This window comes from Hyalella azteca, unplaced genomic scaffold (genome assembly GCF_000764305.2).
Source record: "Hyalella azteca isolate HAZT.00-mixed unplaced genomic scaffold, Hazt_2.0.2 contig5178, whole genome shotgun sequence".
NCBI lineage: Eukaryota > Metazoa > Arthropoda > Malacostraca > Amphipoda > Hyalellidae > Hyalella > Hyalella azteca.
Window position 1 is genome coordinate 73,730 of NW_025935377.1, and position 18,839 is coordinate 92,568.

Here is an 18,839-nt window from a genome sequence, read left to right on the forward strand (position 1 = left end):
CGATACCCTAACAAGTCACAAATCGGCAATAGATACTCGAATAAGTAACATATATGCAGTAGATACTCGAGCAAGTAACAAATCTGCAATAGATATTAGAACGGGTAACAAATCTGCCATAGGTACTCGAACAAGTCACAAATATGCAATAGATACTCGAACAAGTTTGGACACAGCAATATCGCTCGTTGTGGGCGTAATAACGGCACCAAGAGCGCGCCAATTCATTTCTTCCGAGTTATTGGCTAAGATCGGCGGCCGAGGCTCTCGAGAGGCTCGTTACTGGCGGTCGTCTTAAGAGGCGTTAGGAAGGCTTAGCAGGCGTTAGGTGCCTGGTTTAGGGGGCGTTAGGAGCCTGGTTTAGCAGGCGTTGGGGGCCTGGTTTAGCAGGCGTTAGGTGCCTGGTTTAGCAGGCGTTAGGGGCTTGGTTTAAGCAGGCGTTAGGTGCCAGACTTAGGCAGGCGTTAGGTGCCTGGTTTAGGAGGCGTTATATGCCTGGTTTAGCAGGCGTTCGGGTCAGGTTTAGCAGACGTTAGGGGCCTGGCTTAGGAGGCGTTAGGTGTCTGGCTTAGAAGGCCCACTGCGAAAAACGCGCCGAAGTACGTAAAAGGCGTCGTGGCTTTCTCTTCCTTATCAGTAGCATGGCTATTTGGACTCAAGGTTGTATGCGTGGGCCTGGGCAGAAACTAGATGACAGTCTGATCAGCTAGGTGCGTGGTCCAGACATAAGTTCGAGGACTACGTTCAGCTTAATGTCATTATATGGGGGGCATGCGTAGCGTTTTAGTCCGCTATAAATTTCGGACGTATTCTCATGCCTAGCGACTGCACCCTATAGTATCCTTATAGTGCACCCGATAGCCTCCGCATACTCCTTGGTCCGTACTAATAGTTTTTGCTTTGATTTGCATGTGCCTTCTACGAATATTTTGTGTTACGCAATCGCTATGAGGCAAAATTATTATCGATGCTTGTTGTTTTCGATGATAAGAAGTACCGGCTTGCCCGTGGCAGCTTCCTCGGGCAAGCATGAAGGAGAGCGATCATTTGATCTCAAGAACTTCCCTGCTTATTGACGCAATAAAAAACTTCCTCAAATTGAATTGTTTGACAAAGTTTGGCTGAAGTGCCTACGGGGCACCAAACGCCGCTGCAGCAGCGCTGCAGTGAAGCTTGTACCTCAACCATGATTTGCTTTTATATTTCCCTTGTCGTCCGAATTATGAAGCCACAACACTTAAAAAATACCCGTATGCAGTTTACCCATTTCATTCTTGATAGTGTATTAACAACGCTGATTTAAATTCGACTATGGAATTTAATCCATCTATCGGTACATTAACATCACTGCATTCTAATTTGATGGCACGTTACCATCATTAGTCAAGGCAGCAATATACTGTAGTAGCTATTCGAAGCTGCCAGTTTTATTTAATTCCGTTGGAGACCTAGAAAATTGAAAGTTCTAAATTCCAGAAATTATATTAGTCCTTAAAAGTTAGTTTCCAAAACACTTCTGAATTTTCCAAGTAGTCAGACATTACCAAATACTTCTACCTTCGTCAACTAATCTTCGCAAGCGTCTTTTCCAAGTTATAGTTGCCGAGTCAGTGCTTCGTAATGCACTTGGAAGCACAGGTGCGGCCGAGCTCTGCACGGCTTACCACAGCGACTATATCACTACAGCTGTCATACTAACTTGACACCATAAAATCGATTAGTTTTTCCCTCTACTCGCCTATAGGGCTGACTCTCAGAAAGCATTAGTACGTATTGGCCTTCACGTCAGGGTTAAGATACACTACCGGTTAGACCAAGTCCTCTATCAAGAAACCTAACTGCTCACAAACAATAGTTTTCTTCCGTCGTAGGCATCCTCGAAAAGAAGGGAGTTCCATACCCTACATACGCGGAAATATAGTTATATATGTTGCAGGCCATCATCGACACCATTGGGCTCGAAGTTGCTTTGTTTTGCTAGGCAGCTATGCTGAGCAAAAATGAAGCTATGGTGTCTTCAGTTAGTAACTTTCTCTCAATTGATGCTTGGTAATTGGCAAAGGACTTTTGCGAATCATGAACCGTTAATTCTATACAGTATACCTCGAAGGATTGGAGGATTCCCATCTTCAGCACTACTGATAAGGAAGAGAAAGCCACATAGCAACGTCAGTTTTTATTGCAAAGATGTTACCGTAACACACGTTAATCAATAACCCCATTACAGAAATATTGTTCCTACCCATGATCTTGCTCTCTATGCTAAACGTCGACCACGTAATGTATGACACCTAGCGGGCTTTATAGTCATATGACCAGTAGTACATTAAAATGCAGGCATTAGAACTGAAATCGACATCCTAGGTAACATGACCAAATCTGAATATTTTTATCGGCTGTAGCCACCAGTGCCGTAGCCAGAGTTGCCGTAGCCAGAGTTGCCGTAGCCAGAGTTGCCGTAGCCAGAGTTGCCGTAGCCAGAGTTGCCGTAGCCAGAGTTGCCGTAGCCAGANAACCTTCCTGCATAAGAGAAGTATAACTTATCTGCAACACAGAAGTGCTCATTTATAGTCATGCTCCTGTCTCTTATACACATCTAGATGTGTATAAGAGACAGGCCATAGCCAGTGCCGTAGCCAGAGTTGCCATAGCCAGTGCCGTAGCCAGAGTTGCCATAGCCAGTGCCGTAGCCAGAGTTGCCATAATCACCACGACCGCGAGGATATCCACCCACAAAGACTCCATAATAGTCGGGATTGAATTTATCCAGACCACCTGCATTTGACAGCAAGTCGTTAATCCAACCGCCGTAGGGAGAAAGTTCGGTGATGACCGCGACGGCGTCTTTGCCGCATCTCCCGTTGCTCCACGACACTATGCCGGCGAGGAAAGTGTGTTTCACGGATGTCTGATCGCCAGGGGTGGTGGTACCGGCGGTAGTTGGAGTGCCACTAACAGTGGGGGTGCCTGGGATGGTCTCTACATCGCACAACAGAGAACCTCCCGATGAACCCTGAAGGACGAGAGAAAGGGAGGTTAGAAAACATAATGGAGGTGAGACGTGATACAGGAAGCAAAAGATTAGTCCATTGAAGGAATCATTTTTTGGAACTTGCGGATGTGGCATTCTAAGGAAAATGCCTACTTCACGCACACTCTAACATTCACCGAACATTAGAAAGTTGGCACACATGAAAGGACGCAATTATCAATGGAGGCCTTCATGCAACGGCTAACTGGGAGCTCAAGTGTTACAGAACTCGAATGAACGCACCAAGCACGAAGACTCCGAGACACTCCTGATGCAGTGCATCTCTTCGGTGAGGTCATTCGGGCTGAGGGGGCGTGCGTACTGTGACACGAGCTGCAGACACTCCTGCCTGGAGGCGACGAACTGCCAGTTCGAGACACTCATCTCGTTGGTGCGAGGTACGGGGCCCTTAGTAAAGAAGAAAATATCGAATTTACCCTTCGTCTGTTTTCGCTTGGTGATTTAAGTGACAACCTAGCAAAAAAATTCGACGTTTCTCCATCAGGCAATCGACACTGGTCGACGGCTATAATAAATTATAGGTAGTTCCCGACTAGAAAATACTTTTCACTGGTAATGGAAATTATTTCCACCCGGACATTACCGCTCATTTCCTAAACTATTGGACTATGGAATGCTTACATCGAATGGGTTGGGGTCGGTCCAGCCAACGATGTAGCAGGAGGTTGCGACGAAAGTCTGATTCTGCCTGGGTAGGCAAGCGGGTCCGATGTGTGGAGTCATCTGGAAGTTCACGCCAACAGGGAGCTGCAGCAGCGCTACGTCATGAGCAAGCGTTGCCGAGTTGAAACTGGGGGGCAAACAAAATCCTTCTGAGAAAAAACTGGGGAGTGTTAATCCTAACTACGATCGGCGTGATATTGTCCAACTACTGTAATTATGGAATTTACATTCTCAATTGAGGTTCTGATACTACTTACATTGTCGCAACTCTGGTTTAACGTGTTTTGCGAACCAAGGCGTTTCTGGTGGCAAAATAACTGCCAATTTTCGTCATTCCAGTGAATAATTACTTTTCCACCATCACTCACTCTTCGTGGACGAATATCCTCGACACTGGTCTTTCCACAATTGGCAGGAGTGGGTGGGGCAGAAGCAGATCGAACGCGCCTAGCACCACCTTCAGCTCGGGCTCAACCACGGCTAAAGAAAGGAACAATTTCTTGGCAATTTCTAAACGGCGAGGCATTAGTCTAGCCTGAATATTATCTATTGGTTTAAATTCCAGTAAGCGGTGCGGGACACAAGCTGAATGAAATCAGTGTTGAACAGTGTTTGTACAAGCAGATCTGGAATATATATTTTTACGGTAGGAAGCCTTTAAGGATTGCACATTTCGAGAGTGGATACTATCAGAGATGCAGCAGGGAGTGTCTGAACCGTGGAATGGTCATCAGCGCATGCAACGCTATATCCTGCCACATTTCCTAATCAATAGCATACGACCTATTATGTCCAATAAATCTATGCGGAATAATGAAATATTATGGGGTTAGCACAATTACGAATCTACACTCCGTAATCTACATCGGTGAAGCGAAAAGCGTCAACATAATCAAGAATATTCCATGGGACGAATCCAATGTCATAACTCTGTACATTCTAGCATCTTCCGGTTGTCAGGATCGATTAATTCCAGACTGATGACCGTAATTCAATAATGATCAATGCAAGTTTCCTCGCCCATTTGATAAATTAGACATGCAAGTCTCATTATATCAGAGTTAGAACAGTTAACGCCCACAAGTTTGCAAAAATATTTAGCATTGAATAATCTTATTCATGCGGGTAAACATGTACAAGGAGCAGGTGCACTCAGATACTCGCCATTCAGGCAGTGCGCCGAGGTGATCAGGAGGAAAGGGTTGACAACAGTCGCACTGCAGCGCAGACCGTAGCCGCGAGGAGTCCAACCCTGCAGGGCAGCCTGAAAAAAGAAAGGCCAGTTTTCTGCGTTATTTAGTTCTTAAAAGTTCATCCTGTGCAATTTAGGAAATGGTACATTTTAGTAACTAATTATGGCAATTTAGTTTCTATAGTCACCAGTCATGATGAGCTGCTTCAACACCGTAGCCGCAAATACGGTGTTCAATCCAGCTTAAAATTTAGAAATGCTTCTAGAATGAAGAATTAGCCTTAATTCTAGCAGAGATATACGCTGATAGGATATTTCTCACCTTCGCCGCATGACTATGTTTGATGTACCCTGTACAAAAATTGTAAATAAAGCTTCCATGAAGTCTGACCTGCCAAGGATACTCTCCCAGCTTCCTGAAGGTAAGCGCAGGAGGGCCACGGGGTGCGGGGCGGTAGGGAAGAGGACCTCCGTAGGGGTGGCGGGGAGCCACTTGCAACGCAGCGAACAAGTTGGTTCGTTTAACTCCACACTCCTGCAAAGTAGGTACGCAGAGCACGTTCTTAGTTCAGTGCTTCAGGCAGTGGCGATCAGTTTATAGTGACTTACCCAGATAAAGAGTTCATATCTAAAATGCGTAAATTCTTGACCATCTGCCACCCGAGGATACGGTTAAATTTTTTAAGCTTGCACGAAAATGCCATAGATGAGGAAGACTTTAACAAAGAATCTAAGAATAGCGAGTAAGTGGGTAATGCTGGATACAAACGAGTTCAGGATATCCAATCTAGTCCACTTAGCCGTAGGCTAATTAGGATTCGTGAACTTCCGCCCCTCTGCTGAAACTATTCATTTCAAGCCACATCTCGGTTTATACATGACGGTCGCCTTTAAATATAGAGAAGCTCGTGTACACTCACTTCCTTGTATCTGAATTTGTGGAGAACCTCTCTAGCTGGATAGGAGAGTTGCCTCAAATCGAACCCTGGACCATAGAAATCTGGTGCGAAGCGCCCGAAGCCCTCGATGAACAAGTGCCGGAAGCTGCCGTAATGCTTATCGTCTCCGTAAGCCTCCTGAGTAACTCCGTAAGATCCGCCGTAGGAGCCTCCTCCGTACGATCCACGCGGGCTTGCCGAGTAAGAGGCGCCACTGTACGGCGTGTATCCCTGCCTGCCATCAAGGCCACTTCTGAAAGATTCTGGGACTTCCGGACGCGGCCCACGTCTCAGAGGGCCGTGATTGTCTCTAGGGTCAAACCCACGGGAATCTTGCCCGAACTGCTCCCTATCGGCACTATTGGCTTCGGTTTCAGAGGAACCTTTTTCAGAGGTGCCAGAACCCTGAGGCCTCGGCTCAGCGGGACCTCTAGTGTTGAACTTCCTAGGGTCAAGTCCGAACGAGTTGCCTGAATAACCGTTAGACGAGCGCCCAGCAACACCTTCATCTGCAGGATCTTCCTGGGCCACGTCAATCCTAATGATACAGTATTGGAAGCAAGATCAACATTAGCGAATGCCGTCAAACGCAACCTTACAATGAAATATCAACATTAAATATCCTCAGCTTGACGAAGTTTCTTAGTATATCATATCAATGATGATGATATGTAGTCAGAAGTAGCGTGTGCTCAGATAAGGTACACTGTAAGTACTTACTTCAATTGTTCGCGAGGACAGCACACTTTTCCTTCCTCGCAGGTGGAACCTGTTAATTGTGAACAAGTTTCAATTTTACTCATCACACTTTATACAAGAGACTACCTCAAATCCGAATGCCTTTACCGTTCCCCAATCAACCGGTACGAAACTAAAAGTTACAACTCACACGGTTAGCAACTATATTCTGTGCTTCTCAAGTAAAACCTCGCGGGGCATAGTACCCAAGCGTTCATCGAACTGAAACAACGATACTCTAAGAAATGCAATGCGCATCTTCCAGAAGCTACTCAATAGGGTAAGTTGGTAGATATTATAGAATTCCAGCAGCCAACCACATTCCAACGACCTAATAACTAGCACGAAGTGAAACGAGCCGATTGACAGAAGAGGTTAAGCACGCAATACAAAACAACTCTGGAACAGCTACAATAATTCACTATCATCCTGCCGGATAAACTTCATCTATACATACCACTACACAAAACCATATTTATAGAGGAAGTTACCCGATCAAAGCCTTTCCTTAAGTGACCGCTCTAATGCACCTAGCGCATAATTAAAGAGATGAAAATACAAGTACATACATTACTACTCACCAGATACACCGCACATCGTCGGGGCTACGCAGGTCATTCCATCTAGACAAGTAGCTGTTGATGCGTCCGTCGATGCCACGGACTTGAAGCTACTTCTGACCCCTCTAATGCTATCCAACACCGACTTATCTTCACCTTGGCCAGTCACTAAGCCCAATAACGCGCAAAATATAATTGCCCTCATGTTGCCACGCGACTTCCAACTGCTCATCTCACTGGTTTCTAGTCAAGTGTAACTGTAAGTGTTGAAGCCCACACAAGTCAGTTTTCAAAGCCTGGCCATGAAGAAGATTCACTACGAATGTCAATGACAGGCGTTCATTGAAAGGCTTGAAGTTCATGCAATCGTATAAGTGTGCCGGTATTACTGATACCAAATGTAGTAAAATCTACTTGCATTCTTATTAAAATAATTTATTTAGAAATGAATATTTCAGTCGTAATCTTTCAAGGGGCATATTTATTTCAAATTTTTATTTCGTTGGATGTTAGTTCAGCCTAAGTTAGGTCCAAAAATTAAACTTATTATTGAGTACATTCGATGAGACGACAGTACACACTGAAAAGATCAAGGCGCTGTGGCAGAAAAACGCACGCAAATGTTACAAATTTTTTAAACATTGGTAAAAATTTATATAGAGGGCCTTTTTTGTCCATCTGAAGTGCAGACTGCAGTGGAGATCTGTGCCTGTAGATTGATTCTGGAGCGAAACAAAACACGGGAAATAATCCAAGGTGGCTTTTTGATTAAGGCTATGCGAGGAAAAGTTTCGAGAAAGAGCAATAATTTTTGGCGCTGAGGAGCGAAGGTGTGTGTGCATTCGGCGCGTTTGTCAAATTTATCCAGAAAAATAAGGGACAAATGTGCGAGCCAATTAGGGTTGCGGCAGAAGCCTTCAGAAATGGAAGGGAGCTTCCGTGTTTTGAAAAGCCCATACTGTAATGTCAGCATGAAGGAAATATACAAATGGGATACCTCAGTTAAAATTGTAAAACTCCACTTAAATTTCGGATGATTTTAACCGGGCAGTAAATAACGAAACTTTGTACTTTGAAAAGTAGACCAAGTTTAACTTTTGCGTATGTCAGATTTTCTCATGAAATATTCCTCAGGCTAGCAATCGAATTATTTTTCGAATAAATGACTGTCAGGTATAGAGTTCCGAGCAAAACTTTTTTGCTCCCTCGAAACGCGTCTTTCTTGTCAACGAAAAAGCGTATTTTTTAACTTCTATGTCATTCTATTTAGTTTGCCTTTCTGCGTATGAATGCAGCTTAAGTGCAAACAATATTGATAGAATAGAACAACTCGTACATTTCCATTTTTGCAGGATGATGCTTCATCGTTTAATATTGGTTCAAAAAAATCGATGAAGGCATCAAAGCCTCCAAGACAAAATTCAGGGTTTAGAATTAAGCGATTATGACTGCAATAATAAATAAGCGTTAAAGTTGACATGAAGCTCTGAGACAAAATTATCTGGTGTAAATGGGATGAAAATCAGAAGTCACGCGGCTTAAAAATTTTCCTGAGAATTTTGAGAGAAAATTGAGTAATTAGTTTTTGAGAGGAATCATTTTTTATTTTTTTTTAATATGAGGTATTAGTTTTCCCTCCGAAACAGACACAGTTCTAACCAGAATCTAAGAGTGTCCGATATTAGAATCAATGGGATACCATCTCAAATCGGCTTCGAGATTAGTTCACAAATTTGCTACAGCTCCTCTCAATTCTTTGCAGCCTAGAATTTTCTGCAATATATACGGTCCTCTGAGTTAAGTACAAAATCTTAGTACATCAAAGCTCACTTTTCCTAAAAAAATCTGTCGCTAAAAATCAAACCTCGAAGCATGGATCAGTTTCCCCAATCCAGAGCCTTTTGTTAAAACCAAAAGCAGGTATGCAGATGCGGATCGTTTGGCTGAGCTCCACGGACCTGCCCCACAGATCTTGGAGCAGATAAGGATCGTTTGGCTGAGCTCCACGGACCTGCCCCACAGATCTTGGAGCAAGGAAGCCTGCCAAAGTTCAGACGGCTGCACTAATAGAGTGATGCATCAGGCGGCGCGAGGCGGCGGCAACATCCAATGTATTCATCGCCAGTCGAATCCAGAGAAGCGGATTCTTTCTTCCTTCTTGACGTTTTTGGATGAATTGATCGGTCAAGAGTTGGCCGGGTATATATATCGCACGTGAGGATGAATATGTCATGCGTGGCATGAATACCTGGGCATGAGGCAGCTACGTAAGATCCAATGGATAGTAGCCCTTTGTTAAATAATTTTCTTTGTTTGATTTCTGAAAAACTGGCAGAAGATCAGACAATTCAATTACCGAGACCTTTTATCGCACGCATATCTACACAACGTTGTTTAAACTTCAAGATATGCGTTCATAATTCAGATCTTCGCTCGGTTAGAGTCAGATGCGTACGTACAAACCGCGATCATTACCCTTATAAATCAAAGAGTATTTAGATGCGTAATTACAAGATCATTTTTAAATATTATAATAGTACGCAACGAGTTACTTGACATCTTATTATCTATACTCTTATGATTTAGAGAGATACATGAAAATACTACAAATTTAATCGATATTATGAGCCTGAAAGGAACCCAACATGAGCGATATTGCTGAAGGCCGAAACATTATTCCGTCACTTAATTATTCTCACATAATACAAAGCGCACTCTAATAGCACGCGCTGAGTGAGTGGCAAAGAATCTCATGATATCGACCCATGATGTTGTATGGCGCTTGGCAGGGGTGTAGGAGTAGCGGTTAGATATCCTTTACAGAGAAACAAGATCTCGTAGGTGAGATGACCTTGAATATGAGAACCTTTCGCTTATAGTATTGAAGGGTAATTTTGTTATATACTTGGTATAATATTTGATGGAATAGTCACCAAATTACTGTGAATTTGGTTAGAAAATATAGTTAATCACAAAGAAATCAATGAAGCTGAAGAGACAATATAATAATATTTTATAATAATATAATATTGTTATTTAGAATAATAATATTAATAATATTATATATAACAAATTATATTAATATATAATATATTATTATTTTTAATAATAATTTCTTGTCAAGCGTTCTTATCGGATCTTCACATTGCCGTTGAGGCCTTCTATGTGCATCTCTCTTGAAAAAGAAAGGCAAGTCGGTGAATAAATTGAGCTGTGGGTGAAAGAGGGAAAGGGAAACGGGAAAGATATTAACCTTCGAGAAGTGTTCCATGGATGGAGTGTGGGGGAGTGTTGGATGGAGTGTCCGCGAACGTTGGATGGAGTGTAGGGGAGTGTTGGATGGAGTGTTCGGGAGTGTTGGATGGAGTATAAAGCCCTGCACTCTAAAGAGGAAGAGGGACGCACTGCGGCTCAGGCGAGGGAAGTGAGGGGCAAGTCGCGCTCTATCGCCCTGAGTGATCAGGCTATCCCCGCGCCATAAGTTGCCTGTACACGGGACAGTAGTGGCGGCCAGTACAACTTACGTATACTAACCACCAATATTTACCGTGCTATTGGCCTAATGCCTAGTGGTCATCAGCCACGGACGGGCCCAGTATCTTTTACAAAATGTCACAAGCATGATAATTAGTCGCAATTAACTTCTGAAAGTTTTTCTGGTCGCTACTACTGACTACATGTACTGGCCGCCATTACTGACTACATGTACTGGCAGCCACTACAGACAGCATGTACTGGTCGCCACTACTGACTACGTGTACTGGCCGCCACTCCAGACTACGTGTACTGGCCGCCACTACTGGCTACATGTACTGGCCGCCACTACTGGCTACATGTACAATGCACAATCACCGTTAGCCTCTTGTGAAGAAGGCGCAAAAACCGCGTACGATTATTGAGTATAATCGTCTACGGAAAAATAATTAACTACTGGCGTGTTACTTACGAGATTAGTTTTTTATTGTTCCATTCAACCATCGAGCTGTTGATCACATGGATTAATTAAGAAGACTTTGAATATCATTGATTTCATGGTCCATGTACGTATCTACTATATTTTCTTCCTAATCTCAAATGAAGTTAACCGAATTCGTTTTGAAACTTTCTTCCTATTCGTAAATTTACTCAAATCTGCATTTGAAAAATTTGCACCAAGTGGGACTAACTATGTTCAATATTTTATAGACACATCATTGCATGAATGTATCAATCAGCATTAATATTTCTCCAACAACGTTCTGAATTACAAGATCGATCAACGGTTTTAAGAATATTGCTAAATATCGATCGATCAACGGTTTAAATGAACATTGCTAAAAATAGCCAACAGAGCCATTATTCTGTCACGATCAGAACGCATGATATTAATCTGCATTAAAAATTAGTGTCAACTCTCGGTACCAAAAACTTACATTTCTTATAAAGCTCGTGCGCTGAAGACTATTCTATTGAATTCACATGCTCAGTGACAGCGCTTTGTGGAAGCTGGAAGGTCGATGCTGACATGGCGTCTCATGACGTTAGCTTCTGTCGACGATTAAATTGTGTTTGAATAAGAGAACGGCTTCCCATTGTGAGTCTAAATGAAGTCTAACCTGCAAGATGGCTGGCCTGACTTCGCCATAAATCTTGTCTTTATAATAGGACGACGTCACCGGCAGGGCTTACAATTTCATGGCGTAAAAATATCGGGTCTGCAAACACGATTATTATTAGAACGTTCATTCGAATATTGATCAGTTTAGGGTCGCTGATTGCTTTCTTAGGATTAAAATTTGAAGAAACCTAATCTTAAGTCCATGAATTCAGGTTCTAGGTTGAATGAATTTTAAATTATAAGAATAACATATGTAACAGAACATATGTACAATAAACAGTGACATAAATAGTCAGTTTATTCTGAAGTTAATACATCTTGAGGCGTTAATAATTGCGACATAATTTCCTCGTGAGAATTGGTAATAAGCATTAAAATTTTCATCGTTATGCACCCTCACATTAAGAGCGCTCTGTATAAATGGAAATGATTTGGGCAGCGCAAGTCATTGTCTGGCCTTTAAAACGACGAAAAAAATATTCGTTAATGAATATTTTCGTTTATACAGAAAGCAGTCGACCCGGTGTAATTGATTAATGATTGTATTCTTTTTAGCGCATTTTCTCATTTATGAAAAAAAGGCGCTATGAAAATTTATGGAAAAGGCATGTCCGTCCATGACTTGTCCGTCCGCGACTTGTCCGTCCGTGACGTCACGTTTTTGTCGACGAGAAAATGCGCTCTTTGTCACTCACTGCAGTGAGTACTGAGTTATATTTTTTCATTTTGCATCTTTGAACGTATTTATGGAATGAAAGAATAAATATTAATTTTCTTGAATTTTACTTTCAATTCCCATAACGGAGAGAACGTGGTCCTAAAATTCAAATAAAACATCCATCACTCACTATTTAATTATTTTTTTTTTGTATAGATTGAACTATTAGTTCAATACCAACTTCAACTCCTGGGACGTTCATCGTCTCACCTCCCCACAGGGTTACTGGGACCAAGTTCCGGTAAGAATACAGGGCTCAAGTCCCGGTAAGAATACAGGGCTTATACCTGCGTGAATCTGTAACCTTCCTGCATAAGAGAACTATAACTTATCTGCAACACAGAAGTGCTCATTTATAGTCATGCTCTATGGCACCAAACTTAGAGTCCGAGCCTCGTATCAAGAAATAAATTCTCTAAGCAAGCAAGTAATGTGTATAAATAGTTCTCATATTATGTAAGAGAGAAGACATTTTTTTTAAATACCGCAATAAAGACTTTCATACATGGATTTTAAAAAATTGTTGCACTCTTTAACGTGTTAATTGCGTTCAAATAATAATATCAGCAAAATATTTGATAATCGATTAGGGTCTCTATATTCCAATGTGTGAAAGTATTGATAAATTTTTCGCGAATCATTTTATGGCGTCTTCATGGATGCAAGTTGTAAAAAATAGAGTCCACATCAATACATATCTCCAGTTAAATTGCGAGCAGCAAAATCGAATTTTCAGACCAAAGTGATGTCCGAAACCAACTACCAGTACCTTTGCTCTGCCGGAGGCCTCTGAGAGCTCACTTCAAAGCGAATAAGTTGGATGACTTGATTAATTTAGGTGTCAGTAGAAGAGGATCTGCATTGAAAAAGTCACATCGCTAGATCTTTGTCGGTATGAGTGCTTGAGTGGAAGTTCATAGGCTTCACGAAGTCAAAGAAGGGAAGGTTAGTTCGAATTGCGATGCGCTGGGAAGCTGAATTGTGCGCACAGACAAATTTTGGACGCTCGAAAATATTTGTGTTTTCCCAACGATATGAAATTCATCCTTGCGGGTCATTGAATACTTAGCCATTTCATTTCAGTCCAACAAATGAGCTCTGATTTAATTTAATTGCAATCGCAACTTTAATTATATTCTTTCGTGATATAATCCCATTTTTGTAAATACCTAATAACCATTTTCAGATAATTTGACAGGATCGCAAATTAACTTTGATTTTGATAGCAACGATTCTATCATTTCTTTCCAAAATATTACGTGTGACAGAGTATAGAAAACTTCCATTCAGTATACCCGGCTACTTCGGGCAGTCATGTATTTTTGGGTACAATCATTTCAGAAAGTAAATCATAAATTGGACTCAACATGCCCAAAAATTCATAAGTAGAAATACCAAAATTTTCTGAAAAAATTTTTAATCGAATCCTAGCACATCAGTCCATGGGAAATATTACTGAAGCTATATAAGCATAAGGGTACGGTATATATCAATGCTGCAGCAAGGTGTCAGAGCCTTCGCTATATCAGCTGTTTTTAAATCAACCTTGAGTTCCATTATTGTTATTGTTGAAAATATTGTTGAAAATATTTATTTTAAAAAAATTACTGCGCCTTAAGAAAAAACATTCATCGATCGAGGTAGAACAAAATGAAACCCTAAACAAGAAATGTTTTGTATGGAAATTAACCAACTAGATAGAAAGAAAAATTAAAGCATTTCGGGGCAAAATATTAAAAATCAGCGATATTTTATAATTATTTATTGAAAAATCAATGAGAATTTATCTTAAATACATTTTCTACGACCGCGCTTGTAATTTTTTCGTATTAAGCGAACGAATTAAGAAACTACATAATTTAACTACCATGACTGTTTACATAATTAAGTGATGCATCCGAAGGAAGGTGCAATATTTTAGTAAAAACTCCGTCGCCTCAGCCTAATTGATATCAAAATATGATAAAACCCTGATTTACAACATTATGATATAATTGAAGGGTTCATTCAGTAAAACAGATACAACGTGTCTAATTTGAGTTGGTTCGTTAAAATCAACTTGAGCTTTTTGCCCATATGCTTTACTTGCTTGAAAATTATCTAACATTTGTGAATAATTTTGTAATTTTTGTGTATATTTTGTAAAAATATTATTACGAATACCTATTATTGTTATTAATAATATTAAAAATATTGTTAATAATAATTATTATCATCTCAGCAACAGAATTTTACGTAACTTAAATAAACTGCAGTTATTGACGTTACATGGGAACAACATTTTGCGAATAAAGTGTATGTGTTAAAAACGGTGCATTGTTCATCATTATTCTTGCATTGATATTCTAAAGAGAGGCGTACGCAAGCTAGTGAAGAATATTCTAGAAGTTTCATCACGAATCAATAATGTTCATTTATTCATTTTTAATATTATAATATAATGCAAAGAAATAATGTTTTCAATCCAGAAAGGTTTTACGAGGACCACGTGCAAATTTTTTAAGTAGTTTGTGTCCTTATTAATTGCATGTCGCGTTACAGTAGAGAGCAAGGACTGTATGAACCACCATTCTCGTAAAAAATTATTCGATATATATAATGATATAATAAAAAACGTTACAAAATTATTTTTTATCGAACTAACACTCGTGACATGAGTTTGAAAGCATTTGGTACAAAATTTGTGGTTCATTTACTGAAAGACAGTGCCAATGCATGCCGTTACAATGTAGCTAAAGCCTTAGAAATATTCTAATTATAAATGACGACAACAAGGTTATGGAAATAAATTTGGACGAATTAGAAAATAACGAATTTCTACAGAACAAATGACAACGGAAAAGTTGACCAATAACCTCCTGTTTCATTCTTACATACGTTCAAATCTTATTATCAGAGTCTGATGATAATCAGGGACTGCGAATCCATTTAAACACTATCGCTAATCCAATCAAAAAATTTTTTCGTGGAAACTCGTGGCGACTCGCGAGCTTGGAGTGCAATATACGTGCAAGTGATGACTTAAATTTGAAGCAACAGTGCAAGTATAACAGGACTAATCGTCTATATTTACACACAAAAAAATGCTTCCGTGTTATAAGTCTCTGTCGAAGAGACGTAGTAAGCCTTATTAGTTCTGAAAACCCAAGAGAATTTTTCCACCAACGTGAGAGAGAATAGGTAAAAAGGTAGAGGCAATTTCCTATGGAAGAACGAAGAATTCTAGAACAATGACTTTCTGATATGAATTCCATGCGTTTGCGTCGTATTGGAATTGTCAGGAGCTTTTGACTTTATTTTATTTTCCGCTGTTGTAGCAAAGGTTCGCTGCGACAGGTGTAGAGTTTATAGACAGTATTGTAAGATCCCACGTTAAGTAATTCTGCTATTTTTATTTTGAGGCAACTGATTGTAGTGATTTCAAGACTCGAGGGGATGACTCAAGACTCAATTATCGAGGATGATGGCTAGCATCGTCGTTGTTCTAATGATGGAAAGATTGACTGATCGACGTAAGATAAATAAAGCTCAAAGATTTTGCACTGATTGACAATCTACGCTGGCTGATTACTCGAGCAAAAGTTAATGGCAATTTTAAAATAAATTAACTTAACGTGATTTAAAATTGCTAATGTTCAATTAAATACGTATTCTAGGAAATTCATTTTGTACGAATAAATATGAATGATAAATGGCTTTGATTGATAAGTCATTGTGAATAAAATGTTTATTTCGATTTATTCGTTTATCATCACGCAAGGTTATGGAAGATAATAAGAGCGGCGATAACTTCGTTGGAAGTTTGTACGAAGATTACTTATTGATGATAGATAAAATCTATGTCTTTCAGTGACTTTATTGTTATTAAAATAAAATATATACAATATCGTTAGTCGGATCATGATGTGAGATATATTGAGTAAAGGACAATGTACACTGTTATTAAATAGATACAATTGAGCTTGAACGTCGAATGTTCAGAATAAAATATATTTGAAAATGTAACGGAATTTTCAAAGTTCAAACAAAAATTTTGAACGATTTTCACTTCTGTCTATTGACAGAATTTTTCTTCGGTTAGTGATATTATCCGTTCTAATGATGTTTTTCTTGTTAAAGATTAACGATGCTATCCATTCTCATAATGTTATTCGTCTTCAATATTAACAATGTTATCCAATTTTATCTGTTATTCATGTTGAAGATTTACGATGTTATCCATTCTAATAATGTTACAGGTTAACGTTATTCACGTTACAATACGTATAACGTATTACAAAACGTTACAATACGGTTATTCATGTTACAAATTAACGATGTTATCCATTCTAATAAAGTTATTCATGTTAAAGATTAACAATTTATTCATGTTAAAGATTTCCAATGTTATCATTTTTAATAATGTTATTCATGTTAAAGATTAGTTTTGACGCAGAATTCGTTAAAGAAACATTCAGTAGAACGACAATTGCGAAAAAATTATTCGAAAAAGACACGCGAATTATATTTATTTGCTTTAATATTTTACTAAATAAATGTTTTTTGTTTTAATAAAGCCCTCATCCTCCTCATCCAATAAAATCATGAACCATAATCTTTTAAACTAAATTTGAAAAGGAAATAAACAATAGACAATAAATATTTTACATAATATGACTAATAGCTTCGACTTAGAATATGGTAATTTGAACCTAAAAAGACTTCTTCAGAACCGTCCATAGGTTTCACTATACTTATAGATAAAGAGTATGTATACAAGGAATAAGCTTTTTATTTTACAGGATATACAGTCATGTTATATAATAAAGCCTCCAATGTGAGGTAGAAAAGCTTGAACACAGACGCTATCCCGTCATTCTGGTGGCCTGGCGAATTAAAATATATTGCAAACTCAATTAAAATTATAACTTTCATAATTTACAATGCTAAGAATGCTATAAAATCTGATTCGCTAAATGCTCAATATTGTATATGAAATAACATCAAATGTGAAAAAAACCTCGTAGCCACTCAACATTTCAATCAATTTATAGCTTCAAATATAATTCTTCTTATCACTCAGAGAATCAAAATAGCCGAAAGCTTCAATCATCAGTCGAAATCATATGACTGTATCATCGAATAATATAGTTATATATCATTGCTTCACATTTCATCATACATATCGGGACACGGTAATGCTGAAGCCTTGCTACCGTCACGAAGGCTGTTGATATGCGTGTTGCTTCCTCAACTCAAACGCGCGTTGTTTGCAGCCGAAGACCGCTAAGTTGAAGCGGGGTAGACATTTAAATGTCTACCCATTTAGTCAGTAAAAGACATTTAAATGTCTTTTACTTTAAAAGACTCGTCTTCATGGAGCGGTAAGTCATTGTCGTGAGTATCCAATTGATGCGAAAACACTCGTCCTACATTCTATTCTCTCGTTTTAGACATAATTCTCTCTACTGCAATCACGGCAATAATAATATGTACACCGAGTATTTTATTGACATAGAATCAATCTTTTCATCTTTCTGGCAGTTTTCTCTTCCGCCTTTTCGTTAAAAAATTGAAAAAATCTCACGCAAATACTTTTTATCGCCGCTTATTCTGCCATTAATAACGCAAACTGCAATAATTGTTCTCTCTTTATTTTTCTAAACCCAGACGGGATCTCCTTGGCGACGCTAATGAGGATTGGTATATATACCCTTCATCAGCGGCATTCCCCAGAAGGCGATATCGCTATACAATATCCTTCTACTGATTGAAACACGTATCATTACACTTTCTCTGCGACGTTATTCCTGTCTCTTATACACATCTAGATGTGTATAAGAGACAGATCAAAGACTTATCGGAGGTTGATATGCGATCATTCGGAGGCCAGCGATATGGCGGCCAAGATTTCGAGGAGAGGTGTAGGAGGTGTTAAAGTCTCGCGACGCACGGCTTAGGCTGGCCACTTAATCGTTAGCGTTTCAGTTTGGAGGCCGGAAAAACTCTTTGAAGTCGAGACGATGGACAAGTGGAGCCCAAATGAGGGACTAGGAGAGACAGGCGCCTGAGCTGTGACTTCACTCTGATATGCAGCGAGGAAAGACGAACAATTTAAATTCGAAATTCAATTCGCGAATGAGGAAGCGAGTTAAAGGATATTCGAATACGTCCATCACATGAAACGAAGACCAGGTTTTAGAAATAATTTTTAATGGATTCACGTCGCGGGGCGGCAAAAATGACAAAAAATTCCATTGTATAATTATTCTCATCACACAATTCTGAAATAAAATCTGAATCGCATTTTCGTCATGGATTTTAAATGTCATTTCATACTAATATAGATGCCTATAATTGTAAATCAGTTCCAGATGAGTTAATCCAGATGAAAAATCTCGA

At 39.6% G+C, this 18,839-nt stretch overlaps 1 protein-coding gene across 1 annotated transcript; it reads right to left on the reverse strand.

Moving 5' to 3' along the window:
* Positions 1–2,389: 2,389 nt before the first annotated feature.
* LOC108680211 lies at positions 2,390–7,410 on the reverse strand. Its single transcript, XM_047880317.1, has 10 exons — positions 7,165–7,410; positions 6,566–6,614; positions 5,828–6,383; positions 5,299–5,442; positions 4,880–4,979; positions 4,084–4,195; positions 3,674–3,842; positions 3,275–3,439; positions 2,620–3,013; positions 2,390–2,520 (listed from the first exon to the last, which is right to left on the reverse strand). The coding sequence occupies exons 1-10, from the start codon at positions 7,373–7,375 to the stop codon at positions 2,390–2,392; spliced, it is 2,031 nt and encodes a 676-aa protein (XP_047736273.1). The 5' UTR covers positions 7,376–7,410.
* Positions 7,411–18,839: the final 11,429 nt, after the last annotated feature.